Source organism: Salmo salar, chromosome ssa13 (assembly GCF_905237065.1).
Source record: "Salmo salar chromosome ssa13, Ssal_v3.1, whole genome shotgun sequence".
Classification (NCBI taxonomy): domain Eukaryota; kingdom Metazoa; phylum Chordata; class Actinopteri; order Salmoniformes; family Salmonidae; genus Salmo; species Salmo salar.
The window spans coordinates 64,204,608-64,226,214 of NC_059454.1; the positions used below are offsets into that span (position 1 = coordinate 64,204,608).

The 21,607-nt window shown below is 43.1% G+C and overlaps 1 protein-coding gene across 5 annotated transcripts in view; it reads left to right on the plus strand.

Annotated features, from left to right (window-relative positions):
* The window catches only part of LOC106567559 (double C2-like domain-containing protein beta), a 365,846-nt gene that overhangs the window by 55,257 nt on the left and 288,982 nt on the right, over positions 1 to 21,607 (plus strand). For all 5 annotated transcript variants that reach the window (XM_045693459.1, XM_045693460.1, XM_045693461.1 and 2 more), the window contains one exon: positions 10,406 to 10,577. In XM_045693459.1, the coding sequence (XP_045549415.1) occupies positions 10,406 to 10,577 (172 nt within the window). The remainder of the gene's footprint in view (positions 1 to 10,405; positions 10,578 to 21,607) is intronic.

Genomic DNA, 21,607 nt, shown 5'->3' on the forward strand with positions numbered 1-21,607 from the left:
ATTTATCAACCCATGGAGGTCTGGATTTGGAGTCACACTCAAAATTAAAGTGGAAAACCACACTACAGGCTGATCCAACTTTGATGTAATGTCCTTAAAACAAGTCAAAATGAGGCTCAGTAGTGTGTGTGGCCTCCACGTGCCTGTATGACCTCCCTACAACGCCTGGGCATGCTCCTGATGAGGTGGCGGATGGTCTCCTGAGGGATCTCCTCCCAGACCTGGACTAAAGCATCCGCCAACTCCTGGACAGTCTGTGGTGCAACGTGGCATTGGTGGATGGAGCGAGACATGATGTCCCAGATGTGCTCAATTGGATTCAGGTCTGGGGAACGGGCGGGCCAGTCCATAGCATCAATGCCTTCCTCTTGCAGGAACTGCTGACACACTCCAGCCACATGAGGTCTAGCATTGTCTTGCATTAGGAGGAACCCAGGGCCAACCGCACCAGCATATGGTCTCAGAAGGGGTCTGAGGATCTCATCTCGGTACCTAATGGCAGTCAGGCTACCTCTGGCGAGCACATGGAGGGCTGTGCGGCCCCCCCAAAGAAATGCCACCCCTCACCATGACTGACCCACCGCCAAACCGGTCATGCTGGAGGATGTTGCAGGCAGCAGAACGTTCTCCACGGCGTCTCCAGACTCTGTCACGTCTGTCACGTGCTCAGTGTGAACCTGCTTTCATCTGTGAAGAGCACAGGGTGCCAGTGGCGAATTTGCCAATCTAGGTGTTCTCTGGCAAATGCCAAACGTCCTGCACGGTGTTGGGCTGTAAGCACAACCCCCACCTGTGGACGTCGGGCCCTCATACCACCCTCATGGAGTCTGTTTCTGACCGTTTGAGCAGACACATGCACATTTGTGGCCTGCTGGAGGTCATTTTGCAGGGCTCTGGCAGTGCTTCTCCTGCTCCTCCTTGCACAAAGGCGGAGGTAGCGGTCCTGCTGCTGGGTTGTTGCCCTCCTACGGCCTCCTCCACGTCTCCTGATGTACTGGCCTGTCTCCTGGTAGCGCCTCCATGCTCTGGACACTACGCTGACAGGCACAGCAAACCTTCTTACCACAGCTCGCATTGATGTGCCATCCTGGATGAGCTGCACTACCTGAGCCACTTGTGTGGGTTGTAGACTCCGTCTCATGCTACCACTAGAGTGAAAGCACCGCCAGCATTCAAAAGTGACTAAAACATCAGCCAGGACTGCGGTTGAAAATTAGCCGGCTGGCTAAAACCGGCACTTTTACTGAAACGTTGATTAATGTGCACTGTCCCTGTAAAAATAAAATAAACTCAAACTCAATAGGAACTGAGAAGTGGTCTGTGGTCCCCACCTGCAGAACCACTCCTTTATTGGGGGTGTCTTGCTAGTTGCCTATAATTTCCACCTGTTGTCTATTCCATTTGCACAACAGCATGTGAAATTTATTGTCAATCAGTGTTGCTTCCTAAGTGGACAGTTTGATTTCACAGAAGTGTGATTGACTTGGAGTTACATTGTGTTGTTTAAGTGTTCCCTTTATTTTTTTGAGCAGTGTATATATTTTTATGGTCCTTGGCTTGTGCTCCTCTTGATGAAGTTTACAAATTTAACTTCAGTTTAAGAGTAAAATGTGTTTTTTATGGAATCAGATTATGAAATTCGCATCTACGCCTACCCACAGTAAACAATGCATTCAGAAAGTACTCATTCACTTTTTCCACATTTTGTTACGTTAGACTTATTCTAAAGTGGATTACATTTTAAAAAATGCTCATCAATCTATACACAATAACCCATAATGATGATGCAAAAACAGGTTTTCATTTTTTTTTTGCTAATTTATATAAAAAACATTTTTTTTTACAGAAATCCCTTATTTACATAAGCATTCAGACCCTTTGCTATGAGACTTGAAATTGAGCTCGGTTGCATCCTGTTTCCATTGATCATCCTTGATATTTCAACAACGTGATTGGAGTCTACCTGTGGTAAATTCAATTGATTGGACATGATTTGGAAAGGCACACACCTGTCTATATATGGTCCCACAGCTGACAGTGCATGTCAGAGCAAAAACCAAGCCATGAGGTCGAAGGAATTTTCCCTAGAGCTCCTTTGACAGGATTCTGTCGAGGCACAGATCTAGGGAAGGGTACGAAAACATTTCTGCAGCATTGAAGGTCCCCAAGGACACAGTGGCCTCCATCATTCTTAAATGGAAGAAGCTTGGAACCACCAAGACTCTGCCTAGAGCTGGCCGCTCGGGCCAAATTGAGCAAAAAGGGGTAGAAGGGCCTTGGTCAGGGAGGTGACAAAGAACCTGATGGTCACTCTGATAGAGCTCTAGAGTTCCTCTGTGGAGATGGAAGAACCTTCAAGAAGGACAACCATCTCTGCAGCACTCCACCAATCAGGCCGTTATGGTGGAGTGGCCAGATGGAAGCCACTCCTCAGCAAAAGACACATGACAGCCCGCTTGGAGTTTTCCAAAAGGCACCTAAAGGACTTTCAGACCATGAGAAACAAGATTCTCTGGTTTGATGAAACCAAGATTGAACTCGTTGGCCTGATTGCCAAGCATCATGTCTGGAGGAAACCTGGCACCATCCCTACAGTGAAGCATGGTAGTGGAAGCATCATGCTGTGGGGATGGTTTTCTGAGGCAGTGACTGGGAGATTAGTCAGGATCGAGGGAAAGATGAACGGAGCAAAGTACAGAGATCCTTGATGAAACCTGCTCCAGAGCACTCAGACTGAGGCGAAGGTTCACCTTCCAATAGGACAACAACTCTAAGCACACAGCCAAGACAATGTAAGAGTGGCTTCGGGACAAGTCTCTGAATGTCCTTGAGTGGCCCAGCCAGAGTCCGGACTTGAACATCTCTATCGAACATCTCTGAAGAGACCTGAAAATAGCTGTGCTGCAACGCTCCTCATCCAACCTGACAGAGCTTGAGAGGATCTGGTAGAGAAGAATGGGAGAAACTCCCAAAATACAGGTATGCCAAGCTTGTAACGTCATACTCAAGAAGACTCAATGCTGTAATTGCTGCCAAAGCTGCTTCAATGAAGTGCTGAGAAAAGGGTCTGAATACTTATGTAAATGTGATATTTCATTTTTTTTATTTTTTATAAATTAGCAAACATTTCTGAAATCCAGTTTTTGCATCATTATGGGGTATTGTGTGTAGATTGATGAGGGGAAGAAAAAATCAATTTTTTTATAAATCTGTAAGGTAACAAAAGGTGAACAAAGCCAAGGGGTCTGAATACTTTCCGAAGGCACTGTATACTGTGTGCTCTTCATTATCTGTTCAATGTTTAATCCTTCTGTGCCTTGTCTCAAAACATAAAATCAAAGTTGCCCTGGGGGTTGAATAGACTATGCATTTGAACCATCTTTAGTGCCTGAAAGCACGAATGGCTGATTTTACGGCTTAGCGGCCCAGATATCAATCACTAAGAAGGTACCTGGAGGCCCCATTACAATAGAAATTATCATCAGAATAGTGCTCTTAACAATGGTCGTCACTCTCTTTCTTGTTTTTTTTTTTTTATCAGCTAGAGCTTCTCCTGTGAATGTAAAAGTGCTTCCATTAAACTGGACTAAATCTGAATAAATGTAGACTAATGTCAATGATTCACTCTAGCATGTGTGACACCTGTTACCAACAATAAGTATGGTTTGCTCCTGAGGTTAGTGCACCCAACTAGGGGAATGACTTAAAAACTTATTTAGGGAATTGGAGTGGATAGGATTGTGATGTCAACTCTCTGCAAGGTGAGATCCTGAGAGTTCCTCCTTAGCCTGGGCCCTGGCCCAGTGGCTGGATTCCCTGTTCCGGCCTGTCACTTTCCCCCCATTAGTGCCGGAGGATTAGCGGTTAACGGTGAGCACCCCTCGTAGCCCCTCAATCTGTCCCGGGGCTGACCCTTTTTCGCTGTGGCACTAATAGAGTTCTGGCTCACTGCTCCTCCCAAAGCACAGAGACTTTAACTCCCGATCCAGTCACCGGTCTGACTGGCCACACGCCGCACCCACAGAACTAATTTTGCGAAACACTGCCTCTCACCATGCAAATTAGCGATGTTATGATAGCCACTAATTAAAACGCCCAAAAGGAAATTGTTCACTGCGATTTCCATTTTATTTGGCATGTCTCGAAACGGTCGGATAGTGAAAGGGAAATTAATGCTTGGCTAGGCGTGGCACCATTGAAGAACAATTGGTAATTGGCTGCAGAAGAAGTGCATTTTATTGGTAATTGTTTGTTTACCTGATGATAATTCTAATCTCAATTTTTTTCTTTCATTGGTGCTCACTGGCAACTGTTGCAGTCTGAAGGGTTTAATGAAAGTGCTGTTACTTATTTTAGAACAGGTGGATGCTTTTTTGAAAGAGTAAAATAAGTTCATGTGCCTCTTATGTATGGATAGTTTTTCTGTTTTTGGCAGACCTGCCAGCAGTTAATGACGCAATTTGTATTGTAACACATAGAGGTGGCCATTCCGTAAGCATACACTTTTTTTCCTGCATGGTGAAAGACAGCAATTCTTCAAACTTCAAGGACAAGTCATCAGTGTAATTGATTGACATATAGTGTCTTTGCGCGTGTTACATGTTGAATTGATGAGGCAAACTCACTGACATGAGACTCATCCAAGATGTTTATCTTGAATTGAAAAGCAGAAGCTGATGACATTGCAATATGATTGTTTGTCAAGCAAAGTAAGTTTGATTTCTGGACTCTAATTGCTTTCATTCTGTAATCCTCAACTTTATAACAGAGGATTTGCATATTTTTGTTGGAGGATGCTAGATTATACATTTGAACAAAACTGTTTTTCTGCTTATTATTGCCAAATACTAATTTGGGAAATTCCCTGTATTGCTTGTAATTACCACCTTCCTTGCATCATGCTTTCTTGTGATCAACCTCCTGTCGAAACGGTACCCAAAATAACATTAATTCTCAATGTCTTCTACATTTGTTTGTGTTCTCCAGGGGTGATTTCTGCTGTGTAGGCTGTTATTTAATAATGTAGATGTGTCACTGCATGCACACCCAGAGGAACCCATCAAACAGTCTCTAAACAGTAATTTCAAGAACAAGAGGAAGCTGTGCTCAATCCAATAGGGGTTTTATCAGACTCCCATCACAGATACTAATCCTTGGTTCTTGGTGGAGCATGGACGCTAACAGCGTGGTGACTACGTGTTTAGCCAGTATGGCTGACCCCATTTAGTTGACTGGGTCGATTGTTTGGTCGATAAGCTGTTGGTTGACCAAGATTTATCTTTTGTCGAGCAGTCTAAAATATATATACAGTACCAGTCAAAAGTTTGGACACACCTACTCATTCAAGGGTATTTCTTTATTTTTACTATTTGCTACATTGTAGGGTAATAGTGAAGTCATCAAAACTATGAAATAACACATATGGAAACATGTTGTAACCAAGAATTTACCGAGTTTCAACTGTTCTGCCTGCGGCTATGGAACCCTGACCTGTTCACCGGACGTGCTACCTGTCCCAGACCTGCTGTTTTCAACTCTCTAGAGACAGCAAGAGTGGTAGAGATACTCTGAATGATCGGCTATGAAAAGCCAACTGACATTTACCCCTTAGGTGCTGACCTGTTGCACCCTCGACAACCACTGTGATTATTATTATTTGACCCTACTGGTCATCTATGAACATTTGAACATCTTGGCCATGTTCTGTTATAATCTCCACCCGGCACAGTCAAAAGAGGACTGGCCACCCCTCGTAGCCTGGTTTCTTCCTAGGTTCTGGCCTTTCTAGGGAGTTTTTCCTAGCCACCCTGCTTCTCCACCTGCATTGCTTGCTGTTTGGGGTTTTAGGCTGGGTTTCTTACAGCACTTTGAAATATCAGCTGATGTAAGAAGGGCTTTATAAATAGATTTGATATTATGGCAAGAAAAGCTCAAATAAGCAAAGAGAAACGGCATTACTTCAAGAACTTTTAAAGTTTCTTTAAGTCAAGTCGCAAAAACCATCAAGCACTATGATGAAACTAGCTCTCATGAGGACCGCCACAGGAAAGGAAGATCCAGAGAACTCTGCCTAGAAGGCCAGCATCCCGGAGTCGCCTCTTTACTGTTGATGTTGATACTGGTGTTTTGCGGGTACTATTTAATGAAGCTGCCAGTTGAGGACTTGTGAGGTGTGTGTGTGTTTCTCAAACTAGACACTAATGTACTTGTCCTCTTGCTCAGTTGTGCACCGGGTCCTCCCACTCCTCTTTCTATTCTGGTTAGTTTGCGCTGTTCTGTGAAGGGAGTTGTACACGGCGTTGTTCGAGATCTTCAGTTTCTTGGCAATTTCTCACATGGAATAGCCTTCATTTCTCAGAACAAGCATAGACTGATGAGTTTCAGAAGAAAGGTCTTTGTTTCTGGCCATTTTGAGCCTGTAATCAAACTCACAAATGCTGATGCTCCAGATACTCAACTAGGCTAAAGATGGCCAGTTTTTTTGCTTCTTTACTCAGGACAGCAGTTTTCAGCTCTGCTAACATAATTGCAAAAGGGTTTTCTAATGATCAATTAGCCTTTTAAAATTATTCACTTGGATTAGCTAACAACGTGTCATATTTATATATATATACACACACACACAGGAGTGATGCTGATAATGGGCTTCTGTACACCTATGTAGATATTCCATAAAAAAAAGGTGCTGTTTCCAGCTACAATAGTAATTTACAACATTAACAATGTGTGTGTATATATATATATATATATATATATATATATATATATATATATATATATATATATATATATATATATATAACACACATTGTTAATGTTGTAAATTACTAGAGCTGGCCGCTCGGGCCAAATTGAGCAAAAAGGGGTAGAAGGGCCTTGGTCAGGGAGGTGACAAAGAACCTGATGGTCACTCTGATAGAGCTCTAGAGTTCCTCTGTGGAGATGGAAGAACCTTCAAGAAGGACAACCATCTCTGCAGCACTCCACCAATCAGGCCGTTGGAGAGGCCATGGGGATGGCACACCAGTATCACTAGTAGTATATTTACCGTTAATTCCCATAATTTCTCATCTTCAACTTTTGTTTGGTTATGGTCATTTCTGTTAATGCATTCAATGTTATTATTACAGTATTTTACCATTTTCATTGTGGACACGTTATTTACGGACCGCACAACCTAGGCTACACTTGTGAGGAACAAGTTTTAAAATTTTTTTTTTTATTGGATTTAGGAGTTGTCAATTTATTCATTGTCATTTGTTTGTAGCGCTCCTGTCAATGTTGCGTTATGACGCGCACCAGATTATAGATAAAAGTATGCCTAGGTTACTTGGCCTGTGCGCAAATGTAGGCCTTTAAATATTTCCATTTGGGGATCTGATACTATTTCTGATTGTTTTAGGCTATCTTGATCTCTGACTCCCTCGAGTCATTTGTGTGTAATTATTTAATCACATTGTGCTTAAAACATCAGTCAAGCTCAGTAGCCTACATATAGTTGATTTTATTAAAACACATAGCTACACATTCTATACTTTTTGGCCAAAAGTCTACAAATACTTTTTTTAGTCTGGGACAGCCCTATTAGCCAGCAATGCAGGGTGGACATATCCTGTGCTTGTTAAACTAGATTAAAGCCCCATCAACATGGCAGCAGAGATAATGAAGGCCCATGTTATCGGACCTGACGTGGAGAAAGTTGCCGCACCACCGTTTACCCTTTCATGTTGTTCTTGAAGTGACAATTGTGATTCCCCAGTAGACAGACCACTGTGTTCGGGCCCTACCTCTGGAAGCATCTTGTCCCTCCCTTAGGCATACCAATAACAGCATTGACATGCTCTTCCTTCACCGTAATGACTACTAAAATGCCTGTATGTACTTGTATTCTCATGTTTCTTTAATTCACATCACAGTTCTTGTTTTTCAATTTTTTTTATTTATTTTCTATTATTAACTAAATTATTATCACTGCATTGTTGGGAAAGAGCGCATAAAGTAATAATTTCACTGTGTTTTACACCTGTTGTATCCTGTGCAAGGGGTGAATAAAAGTTTAAAGTTAGTCTTTGAAATTACTACTGTGATTAAATAATGAGGGGAAATGGCGCCTGGCAGCTTTTACATTTGTCTCATGCTTCCTCCCCCAGCCATGACAAATAATTGTACGTAAAGAGGTCAATGCAATGAATCTCTGTCTTGTCTGTCATAAAGACAGGAAAATAATGCACCTGTGGGATTTTTGCATTTAAATGTGACATGTTTCAATTGGTTTTGTTTTCTGGCATGTTCATAGGACCGCTTTTGTGTATATACATTAGCTTTCATACAGTGACTTTCTATTGGCCCAAGGCATCCCTGCTACTTTTCATGTAACCTATGCGTCAGTCCATTGTGTATGGTTCAGTCTATTTGTTTTTCTCATTTAATTTCACCTGTCAGTCCCAAGGGATGTCATTGACAGATGAGGAGAAAATGTTAGAGACAATTTACATTTTCTCAACTTTTTCACTCTGAGTTGTCAGAGTTACCGTGATCTACAGCGAAAATGGTGTGTCAGCTGAGCTGGTTGCTTTTCAACTGGCAGAAATCAATATTTTCAGTTACATATGCCAATAGGCCCTAAAGTGGTTATTTACCGCATTAGAACATGGAGATATGGTTTTTTATAAATTACTATAGGTTTTTAGAAAAGGCATTTTGTTTTTCAATGCAGTACTGTTTACTTGAGTTGTACATTTGAGCTTTTCAGAACAGTGCACCCTCAGTCATTCAACAGTGTTCCTGCTGGGCCCCTGTAGCCCTGCTCTTGGGCAGTAATTCCATAGATATAGGCTGTAACCAGGCACTATACTATCATTACTACCCTGTAAAAATGCCAGCGAGTCAATCCTACTTCTCATTCTCTTTCACTTTCCTGGCTCACTAAATGACAGCAAAGTGGATTTCTCAAATGTAATAGTGAGAAATACACTCAGTATATCAAACATTAGGAACACCTTCCTAATATTGAGTTGCACCCCCCTTTTGCCCTCAGAACAGCATCAATTCGTTGGGGTGTGGACTCATTGGTCGTGCTTCCCAAAGTTCTGTCAAGTTGGCTAGATGTTCTTTGGGTGGTGGACCATTCTCGATACACTCGAGACACAAACCGGTGCGCCTGACACCTACTACCATTCCCCGTTCAAAGGCACTTAAAGCTGTTGTCTTGCCTATTGACCCTCTGAATGGCACACATACACTTCTTATATACTTCTTTTAACCTGTCTACTCCCCTTCATCTACACTGATTTGAAGTGGATTTAACAAGTTACATCAATAAGGGATCAAAGCTTTCACCTGGATTCACCTGGTCAGTCGATGTCATGTTTTGTATACTCAGTGTATGTGACAGACTCTCACGAAAACTGGAAGCCAGAGGAGGAACATTTTTGGAATGCCAAACTCCTGTTTTTGATGTTTCGGGGAGCTTGCTTGCTGACACAAAAATGTGATAATACAGTTGGCCGGCAGAGATAAGGTAAGTGGCTGCGGCCATTTGAAAAAAGGGCTGGTTCTGTGGTTGTTGCCGGCTACGAGTGCGGCCAAGGTATGGCTGGGAGGTGGCATTTGCAAACTCTGGAGCAGCTGCTATCGGCCCTGACATTTTAGTGCCTGCTGTCCATTAGTGGCACGGTGGTGGTGCCCACAGCACTGAAAGGTGGTGAGCACAGTGCCCACTACCAGTCTGTTAGCATGTTAATGTCAGGACCCACTGGGCAAAAACTGGTTGAATCAACTTTGTTTCCACGTCATTTCAACAACAAAGAATTCAATATGATGAAGTTGAATCAACATGGAAAACTGACTGGATTTGCAAAAAATGATCAACCTAAGGGAATTTTGTATTTCTTTCACCCAACTTTTTGCCTAAACCCAATGAAAGGGTGAAATCTTTGGTTTATTTGACATTGAATTGACGTTAGTTTACAACTCAACCAAATGTACAGCAAAACTAGACGTTGAACTGACATTTGTGCCCAGTGGGGAGACTGTTTGTCAGTGCATCTCCAGACATGACGGTTGTGGCCTCTGGGAGTTTAGACATTGCTATTAGACCAATCTGAGTCTTTGAAATTATAGTTATTTTCCTCTTGGATATTCGTGGAAAAGCAAGAGCTGCTCGCTCATAAAATTCTTGACTTCTGTGCCGCTGTCATTTTTTTATGCCTAATATATGCAAATTGCACATTTTCAATGTTTGTCTGATGTTAGGTTGAGCCTTGCTCTTTGTAAACTAGGGCCATGTTCGGTATCCAGGAAACTGGAGAAAATGTATTAAAACGGAAGAAGTACTACTTGACCTTTATGAACGCACATATTTGTCCTCAAAACTGATGACAGCCCTTCTGTATGTGTTTTCCAGGTGTGGAAGCGCTCTGGAGCCTGGTTCTACAAGGCCCTGCCCAATTACGTGCGCCCAGGGAAGGAGGGGCAGAGTGGGGCTGCTCTCGGACTGCAAGGGGCCCAGAGAGGAGGGCAGAAGATGGCCATGAGTTCCACAGTCAGTCAGACCTACACATGGGCATACAGCAAAGGTCAGTCATTCACTCCCCATGTCCACTGTAATAAAGCCTTATGTCCTTATTTGGAATAGTTTAAAAACTATGGGTGAATTTGGTGTCGTTGCGGCTTCTGAGACATGCACAGAACTGAATATAACCATCAGTTCTTTATATACAGTACCAGTCAAAAGTTTTCTCATTCAAGGGTTTTTCTTTATTTTTACTTTTTTCTACATTGTGGAATAATAGTGAAGACATCAAAACTATGAAATAACACATGGAATCATGTAGTAACCAAAAAAGTGTTAAACAAATCAAAATGTATTTTATATTTGAGATTCTTCAGTAGCCACCCTTTGCCTTGATGACAGCTTTGCATACGTTTGGCATTCTCTCAACCAGCTTCAATCAATCAATCAATCAATCAATCAATCAATCAATCAATCAATCAAATGTATTTATAAAACCCTTTTTACATCAGCCGATGTCACAAAGTGCTATACAGAAACCCAGCCTAAAATCCCAAACAGCAAGCAATGCAGATGTTGAAACACGGTGGCTAGGAAAAACTCCCTAGAATGGCAGGAACCTAGGATGAAACCTAGAAAGGAACCAGGCACTGAGGGGTGGCCAGTCCTCTTCTGGCTGTGCCGGGTGGAGATTATATCAGTACATGGCCAAGATGTTCATAGATGACCAGCAGGGTCAAATAATAATAGTCACAGTGGTTGTAGAGGGTGCAACAGGTCAGCACCTCAGGAGTAAATGTCAGTTGTCTTTTCATAGCAGATCATTCAGAGTTAGAGACAGCAAGTGGAGAGAGCGAGAGAGAGAGAGAAAGTCAAAAACAGCAGGTTCGGGACAAGGCAGCACATCCGGTGAACAGGCCAGGGTTCCATAGCCGCAGGCAGAACAGTTGAAACTGGAGCAGCAGCATGACCAGGTGGACTGGGGACAGCAAGGAGTCATCAGGCCAGGTAGTCCTGAGGCATGGTCCTAGGGCTCAGGTCCTCCAAAAGAAGAGAGAGAGTTAGAGGGAGCATACTTAAATTCACACAGGACACCGGATAAGACTGGAGAAATACTCCAGATATAACAGACTGACCCTAGCCCCCCGACACAAACTATTGCAGCATAAATACAGGAGGGGTCGGGAGACGCTGTGGCCCCGTCGGACGATACCCCCGGACAGGGCCAAACAGGCAGGATATAACCCCACCCACTTTTCCAAAGCACAGCCCCCACACTACTAGAGGGATATCTTCAAACCACCAACTTACTACCCTGAGACAAAGCCGAGTATAGCACACGAAGATCTCCCCCACGGCACAAACCCGAGGGTGGGGCGCCAACCCGGACAGGAAGGTCACGTCAGTGACTCAACCCACTCAAGTGATACACCCCTCCTAGGGACTAGAGGTCGACCGGTTATGTTTTTTCAACGCAGATACCGATTATTGGAGGACCAAAAAAAGCCGGAAAGTAGAGCATTGCAGTAGTCTAATCTAGAAGTGACAAAGGCATGGATACATTTTTGGACAGAGTTTCAGATTTTTGCAATGTTACATAGATAGAAAAAAGCTCTCCTTGAAATATTCTTGATATGTTCGTCAAAAGAGAGATCAGGGTCCAGATTAATGCCGAGGTCTTTCAGTTTTATTTGAGACAACTGTACAACCACCAAGATTAATTGTCAGATCCAACAGAAGATCTCTTTGTTTTTTAGGACCTAGAACTAGCATCTCTGTTTTGTCCGAGTTTAAAAGTAAAACATTTGCTGCCATCCACTTCCTTATGTCTGAAACACAGGCTTCCAGGGAGGGCAATTTTGGGGCTTCACCGTGTTTCATCGAAATGTACCACTGTGTATCGTCCGCATAGCAGTGAAAGTTAACATCACCAAGAGGTAAAATATATATAGTGAAGACAATAGTGGTCCTAAAACGGAACCTTGAGGAACACCAAAATGTACAGTTTATTTGTCAGAGGACAAACCATCCACAGAGACAAAGTGATATCTTTCCGACAGATAAGATCTAAACCAGGCCAGAACTTCTACGTGTAGACCAATTTGGGTGTCCATTCTCTCAAAGAATGTGGTGATCGATGGTATCAAAAGCAGCACTAAGGTCTAGGAGCACGAGGACAGATGCAGAGCCTTGGTATGACGCCATTAAAAGGTAATTTACCACCTTCACGAGTGCAGTCTCGGTGCTATGATTGGGTCTAAAACCAGACTGAAGCTTTTCCAGCTTCACCTGGAATGCTTTTCCAGCAGTCTTGAAGGAGTTCCCACACATGCTCAGCACTTGTTGGCTGCTTTTCCTTCACCCTGCGGTCCAAATCATCCCAAACCATCTCAATTGGGTTGAGGTCTGGTGATTTTGGATGCCAGGTCATCTGATGGAGCTCTCCATCATTCTCCTTCTTGGTCAAATAGCCCTTAAACAGCCTGGAGGTTTGTTAGGTCATTGTCCTGTTGAAAAACAAATGATATTCCCACTAAGCGCAAACCAGATGGGATGGCATATTGCTGCAGAATGCTGTGGTAGCTATTCTGGTTAAGTGTGCCTTGAATTCTAAATAAATCACAGACAGTGTCACCAGCAAAGCAACCCCACACCATCACACCACCTCCTCCATGCTTCACGGTGGGAACCACACATGCGAAGATCATCCGTTCACCTACTCTGTGTCTCACTAAAGACACGGCGGTTGGAACCAAAATCTTACATTTGGACTCATCAGATCAAAGGACAGATTTCCACCGGTTTAATGTCCATTGCTCATGTTTCTTGGCACAAGCAAGTCTCCCTTCTTATTATTGGTGTTTTGTATAGTTACAAAACATTGACATAGAGATGGCCTTAGATTTTAGAATACTCTTTAGGACCATGTTTTATTAGGAGGAACCTGCTCTGGCTGTGTCAAACTTGTACTAGCATCCTGTTTAGTAGGCTTTTTGGGTAGTAAAGAATAGTTTTATAATATGTGAAATTTCTACAAATTAGTGTTTTAAAATGAGTGGTCATATGATAGGCACCCATTGAGGCAGCCACTGTGTTTCCCTACACTGCTGTGCATCTCTGCCAAAGAGGAAGAGATCAGGGACCTCCTATAGAGAGGCCAAGAAAAAAGCTACTTTCAGGAATGAAAATTCTGTTATCATCCGACGATATACTACTAAAGACTTCCCTGACTATGAGATCCACAGCAGCGTCAGGCATAGAGTCATGTAACCATGTCTCCGTAAACAGAAAGCAGAGGTGAGAGGGTAGTAATTTTTTTTTGTTCTTATCAGAAGTTGTAGCCTTCTGAAACGCACTGGAGTCTTGGCTCGCCTCCCCTCCTCCTCCGTCGCATAGCATCGGTTTCGAATCCGACTAGTAGTCTTCAGTAGCATATCTTGGGATGATGACAGAATTTAAATTCCTGAGTGTAGCTTTGTCTTGGCAACGACTGCTCATCTGTCTGTAAAGGACTCAAACAAATTGTAAACTACAAACCAAAAGCTCCCCTAAGGGCAGACGACCCCTCCCTGCCGAATAAACTAAACCCTCAATCACAAGGAAAATACCCCCTTTCCCCCCTATCATTGCCACTTCAACCTCTCACCCATCTATTCCACCCCCCGACCCTCCGTTCCCCATTCCTCTCTAGGCTCCTCTCTCCTCTACCCCACTGCGTTCTGTCAGTGGATCACTGACTTCCTGACGAACAGGACGCAACACGTGATGCTGGAAAAAAACTCTGACTGCAACTCCAACAACTCATCTGTCAAACTATTCAAGTTTGCAGATGACACCACTCTGGTAGATCTCATCACTGACAGCGATGAGTCCATCTACCGTGAAGAACTCAACCGGCTGGTGGCCTGGTGCATTCGCAATAACCTGGAACTCAACACAGACAAAACTGTGGAGATGGTGGTTGATTTTAGAAAACGCCCCCCACCATCTCTCCCTCTCGAGATTGATGGCTCAGCTGTTAGCACGGCTAAATCATTAAAATCCCTGGGGACTATCATCTTCCAAAACCTCAAGAAGGAAGACAACATCATACTTGTCACCAAGAAGGCACGCAAGCGGATGTACTACTTGCAGCAACTGAAAAAACTGCCTCTCAGACAATCTTGATTCGGTTTTATGCATCAATCGTCCATCTTCACCACCTCCATCACTGTCTGGTTTTGGTCTATGTTTGCCCACTGCAAGGGAAGACTGCAACACTTTGTCCGGTCTGCAGAGAGGTTCATCAGCTGCCACCTGCCCTCAACTGTGGTCCTGCACGACCCCAGGGCAAGGAAGCGTGCAGGAAAGATCATCGCTGACCTCTCCCAACCTGGTTACTCCGTCTTCCAAAAATGATCCTCTGGCAGGCGATTCAGTTCAATCCTGACCAAAACATCCCATCCAGTTTCTTTCCCGGGCTGTGGCTCTCACTAACCGGCCATTTGGTCCATGGAGACCAAAGGACTATGCACTCTATGCTGCTAACCGCATCAAGCCATCTCTGAACTCTTCACAAAATATCTGCATTATACTGCATTTGCATTCTGTTCATCTCTCTGCATTTAGATATATTTATAGTGATACTGTAAATTTGTACATCCATGTATATCGACTGTTTACCTACTGTATATTTGTATATCCACTGCTCATTCTCTTATAGCTCTATCCTCACTCTGCTTAGTTGTATACAATGGGTGGCTTGGAATTACCATTGTTAGGGCCTATACTGCCCATGATATACTAGACAACATACACATTCATAAGTGCTACCGTTTTGCGTCGTTACCTAGCAACACACTACTACTGCTACTACTACTACTTTTACAGATCCCCTGTCTCATCTGCCCAGCCATTCAATTTATTAACTTGACCTCTGCTGTAAAAAGCATCTAGACATTATCTCCGACATTTGCAACATTGTTGCAATATTGAAATTCGATATCCACTGTGTCCCATGTTAATGAACGTGTCTGTATTCGTGGCGAGACAGACAGGCAGCTTTTCTCAGCCAGTTGAAATCATGAATCAGCATAATTTAATAATTAATCAGCATAAATAAATATCAATAGAAAAAGAGCTTAAACTAAATGCAGCTAGTTTGCAGTCTTTCTAGTTTCAGTCTGAAGTGATTGTGTTAGCTGTGTAGTTGGCAAGCTAGCAAGGGGGGAAGAGCCTCCATAGCAACCATTTTTGTTTGCCATAGTTCCAGAACTTTGCAGATTGCGATCAACCAGTGCTTGGGTAATTTTGCTTACATGGCAGTCATGACGAATAGAACTAACGACCAGAGAACAAGAGAACACATACAATTGCACTTGACAACCAGTGTTGGTCAATTAGCATCACATTTTGTTTAAATTCTGATGTTTATTGCTGGCAGTACCATATCACCAACAAAAATGATGAATATGGAAATGTACTTGGTGAATAAATGTGATTCTGATGTAAATGGCAGGATGTTATTCTGATTTCTGTTTTTCATTAATATGAATTTGTTGCACATTATTGAGGACGAGAATAGTATTGTCAGACCCACGTGTGTTTGGCAACAGCTGATAATTTGATGAGGGGATGGGCTGTGCCAAAATGAACAAATGGCGGGGAATAACCCAATTGCACATAAGATGACACCTCTGTGTGGATGAGCTTAGTAGGTTGATTTCTTGCTTATGTGGTATAAATTCTATAGGAAGAGAGACTGCAGATTCTTTCAAACAACCACTTTATTATAAGATTTGCAAAACGAAGCAATCATTCATCCCAAAGAAGTTGGGAAAGCTCAACGAACAGAGTTGTCTCTCCTTGTATAGAAAGTACATCCTTTTATCTTTGTGACAGTTAGCAGATGTGCAGGAACAGAGTTGTAAAAAGTAATTTAGCTTGTCTGTGTAGATCAAGATAGCTGATATCGACACCATTCTCTGTTCCTCGCTGCATTTCCCAGATAGCTAAATTCCTGCCGATCGTAAACACAGGAGGTCACATACTGCGGTTGCACCCAAACGGCTCATACATCTGTACACTAAGGTTTATGACTAAGTCACACAAGACAAGTTTGTATCAATAAAAATACTAGCATATAACAATGGACAATTCTTTGAGTAAAAAAACACTATAGTATGTCTAAACAGAATAGTATGTAATTAATATTAATTTCCTCCACACTTACATCCATTTTTACTGAATAGTATGTTCTAAATAGTGTATAGTATGGTCAATACATTATATATACTTTGAGTTCGCAGAAGGCTATGAAGAATTTGGACACAGCCAAGGCCTCCAGACTGACATTTTCCCTTAGTGGGTGTGGGGCCACTAACATTTTCATTTGGTGGCACCAGCTCATGATTTGGTTGCACCCCAAAGAAATTGTACAGTCACTCATATATATATATATATATATATATATATATTAAACACTGAATGAAGAAATGTGTATATATATACTGCTCAAAAAAATCAAGGGAACACTTAAAAAACACATCCTAGATCTGAATGAAAAGAAATAATCTTATTAAATACTTTTTTCTTTACATAGTTGAATGTGCTGACAACAAAATCACACCAAAATAATCAATGGAAATCCAATTTATCAACCCATGGAGGTCTGGATTTGGAGTCACACTCAAAATTAAAGTGGAAAACCACACTACAGGCTGATCCAACTTTGATGTAATGTCATTAAAACAAGTCAAAATGAGGCTCAGTAGTGTGTGTGGCCTCCACGTGCCTGTATGACCTCCCTACAACGCCTGGGCATGCTCCTGATGAGGTGGCGGAAGGTCTCCTGAGGGATCTCCTCCCAGACCTGGACTAAAGCATCCGCCAACTCCTGGACAGTCTGTGGTGCAACGTGGCGTTGGTGGATGGAGCGAGACATGATGTCCCAGATGTGCTCAATTGGATTCAGGTCTGGGGAACGGGCGGGCCAGTCCATAGCATCAATGCCTTCCTCTTGCAGGAACTGCAGACACCCTCCAGCCACATGAGGTCTAGCATTGTCTTGCATTAGGAGGAACCCAGGGCCAACCGCAGCAGCAAATGGTCTCACAAGGGGTCTGAGGATCTCATCTCGGTACCTAATGGCAGTCAGGCTACCTCTGGCGAGCACATGGAGGGCTGTGCGGCCCCCCAAAGAAATGCCACCCCACACCATGACTGACCCACCGCCAAACCGGTCATGCTGGAGGACGTTGCAGGCAGCAGAACGTTCTCCACGGCATCTCCAGACTCTGTCACGTCTGTCACGTGCTCAGTGTGAACCTGCTTTCATCTGTGAAGAGCACAGGGCGCCAGTGGCGAATTTGCCAATCTAGGTGTTCTCTGGCAAATGCCAAACGTCCTGCACGGTGTTGGGCTGTAAGCACAACCCCCACCTGTGGACGTCGGGCCCTCATACCACCCTCATGGAGTCTGTTTCTGACCGTTTGAGCAGACACATGCACATTTGTGGCCTGCTGGAGGTCATTTTGCAGGGCTCTGGCAGTGCTTCTCCTGATCCTCCTTGCACAAAGGCGGAGGTAGCGGTCCTGCTGCTGGGTTGTTGCCCTCCTACGGCCTCCTCCACATCTCCTGATGTACTGGCCTGTCTCCTGGTAGCGCCTCCATGCTCTGGACACTACGCTGACAGACACAGCAAACCTTCTTGCCACAGCTCGCATTGATGTGCCATCCTGGATGAGCTGCACTACCTGAGCCACTTGTGTGGGTTGTAGACTCCGTCTCATGCTACCACTAGAGTGAAAGCACCACCAGCATTCAAAAGTGACCAAAACATCAGCCAGGGAGCATAGGAACTGAGAACTGGTCTCTGGTCCCCACCTGCAGAACCACTCCTTTATTGGGGGTGTCTTGCTAATTGCCTATAATTTCCACCTGTTGTCTATTCCATTTGCACAACAGCATGTGAAATTTATTGTCAATCAGTGTTGCTTCCTAAGTGGACAGTTTGATTTCACTGAAGTGTGATTGACTTGGAGTTACATTGTGTTGTTTAAGTGTTCCCTTTATTTTTTTGAGCAGTGTATTTCTTCATTCAGTGTTTAATTGAAAAGTGTAATAGACTGCTGAGATGGTATTCAATAAATAAGTTATTTAATCTTTTCATTTTGTGATTCAAATTATATTTATGTGCAACCTGATCCAGTGATTGTCATGGATTTTTGGTTGACAGTTAGACTATTGTTATATTTTCTGTTATTTTGGGGGGTTCAAAAGAAATGAATTTCCAAGCATCTTTGTGCACTAATATCATAGGCACATTTATTTGGTGCTAATTTTGGGGCCAATAATAAGTGCAAACTTAAAACAAATTGGCCTATGCAATCACAATTGCCAATGCACATTTCACGCGTGCCGTATCTCAAAGCTATATCAAATATCTTGGTTGTAAAATATGGGTGAACTGGGACGAAAGTAACATGCTCATTTTTATCAGATGACACAGAAGATGGGAACGTTCTGACTTCACTACGTCATTCTAATGCAGAGTACGAGCTCCCTGCAAAGAAATTGCCCAGTCCGACCATGTTTCGTAGAGTGACAAAAAAAAAGTGGTTTTGTAAGTAAAGGTTCCAAACATTTAAATATTTATTTTTATTTAACCAGTTAGGCCAGTTGAGAACAAGTTCTACATTTACAACTGCAACCTGGCCAAGATTAGATTTTTATTTTATTTTACCTTTATTTAACTAGGCAAGTCAGTTAAGAACAAATTCCTATTTTCAATGACTGCCTAGGAACAGATGTTTACCTTGTCAGCTCAGGGATTTGATCTTGCAACCTTTCGTTTACTAGTCCAACGCTCTAACCACTAGGCTACCTGCACAGTCACACATAAACAAACGTACTGTCAATAACACAAAAGAAAAGAAAAATAGAAACATCTATGTACAGTGTGTGCAAATATACAAAAGTACAGTACCAGTCAAAAGTTTGGACACACCTACTCATTCCAGGGTATTTCTTTATTTTGACTATTTTCTACATTGTTGAATAATAGTGAAGACATCAAAAGTATGGAAAATCTGGAATCATGTATAAACAAATCCAAATATATTTTATATATATACTGTTATTTTAATTTGAATCCTGCGGCTCCTGTTGGGCTAAATTGCTGTGAGCACTGCTTTCTGTCCAGGATCCTGCCAGATTCTGTATTGGGGGAGAGACGCGAAAGTCCAGCTAGCCTAGTTTGCTCGGCGGTCTCAAATGAAGGCCACTATTGAACGTTTCCAATGTTGCAGGAACTGTGTTTACTTTGCTTTGTTCCAGGACAATGTGGACCGCTTTGACTTTCAATGTAGAAACTGCTTGCTTGCGGAGGACTACAGGAGCAAAGTAGCTACTCTTAGCAAGCAAGTAGCAAACCTATATAAGCTACTGGGGAAGCCACACCCACCTACTTTTTCTTTTTTTTCCCATCCCAGTAGCTGGATGCCGCTCTGGTCTGGTGAAAGTTTCGCCGCCGTGTCGGCTCTCCACAGCAGGCGGGCCGGTGCTAGGCAGGGTTCCATCCCCGAAGGGGTCTCCCCCTTCCTTGGAGAACGGAGCTGATCTCGACCCAACCAACGAGCCATGGAGGTACGTCACTCGCCGTGGAAGTTGAAGAAGGCGTCCTCTGGCAACGGGCGTCCTCATGGAGATGTTGAGCCCTGAACTGACACAGACCAGAAACAACTTTGCCGCCTTCGTCCATGGTGGCTTCCCAAACCAGATCGGATCCGGAGGTACCTGCGTCTTTGTCCACGGCTCTGTCTCCCTCTCCGGTGACTTCTACCTCGGGTTCAGATCCTCGGAGCTGGCTGCCTGAGAGACGGGCCCATTCAACATCACCAGCTGTCATCATAGGCAGCTCTATGGTGAGAAACATCTTGGTTCCCAAGGCAAAAACCCTGTGCTACCCAGGAGCATGAGTACAGGACATAACAAGGCTGCTTCTGACTGTTCTACCATAGATGCCGGGAGCTGACGCTGTCGTAGTCCATGTGGGGTCAAACGACATCAGGAGGGCTAGCTCGGAATATTAACAATGGACTTTAAAGAACTGATTTTAGCATTAAAAGACTGTAAAAAACTGCCAATAATTTCAGGTCCAGTACAATCGTTGGGCCGCGGGTGTGAAAGATTCAGCAGACTGCTGGTATTACACATCTGGCTAAAAGACTACTGTAGCTCTGCTGGAGTCACTTTTATTGATAACTTTGACACTTGGAAACAGAAGATACTCTACACGAATGAAGGAGTCCATCCAAATCATCTTGGCTCCTGGACTCAAGGCTGCGTTGAAACGATGACTGGTAAATGATCCAAGACCAGCTCAGTTAATCCCTACCATTGTGACAATGAGTCGTCATAATGCTGACAATGAGTCGTCATAAATGTACATGATGTTAGGGGTATTGGCAACACAATGTAAGTCATTTAATTTATGTACCCCTAATTGCACCGAATACATCTGTTTATCCTACAGCTATTGTAAGCAGTAATCATGAGCCTATAAACCAGAGTTGCACTGAGGCGGTGTGCTATATTAGTAAGACCACTTTATGCAGCTCACCTTGCACTATCAGCTCCAATGTAAATAACATGAGTAAGTCTACCTCTGATAAGCTTCTCAGTAAAACATTAAAAACAATCAAGCAACCCAGAAAAGTGCTAAAAAATAGCCCATATTAACATATGTAGCCTAAGAAACAAGGTCCATGAAGTCAATGACTTGCTTGTAACAGATGCCATTCATATTCTATCTCTGAAACTCACTTAGATAATACCTTTTGATGATACAGAAATTCCAACGGAGGCGGTGTTGCGGTCTATATTCAGAACCACATTCCTGTAAAGCTTAGACGATCTAATGTTAAATACTGTTGAAGTAATATGGCTACAGGTTCATCTGCCTTACCTAAAGCCCATTCTTGTGGGAAGCTGCTATAGACCACCAAGTGCTAACAGTCAGTATCTGGATAATATGGGTGAAATGCTTGATAATGTATGTGATATCAACAGAGAAGTATATTTTCTGGGTGATTTAATTATTCACTGGCTATCATC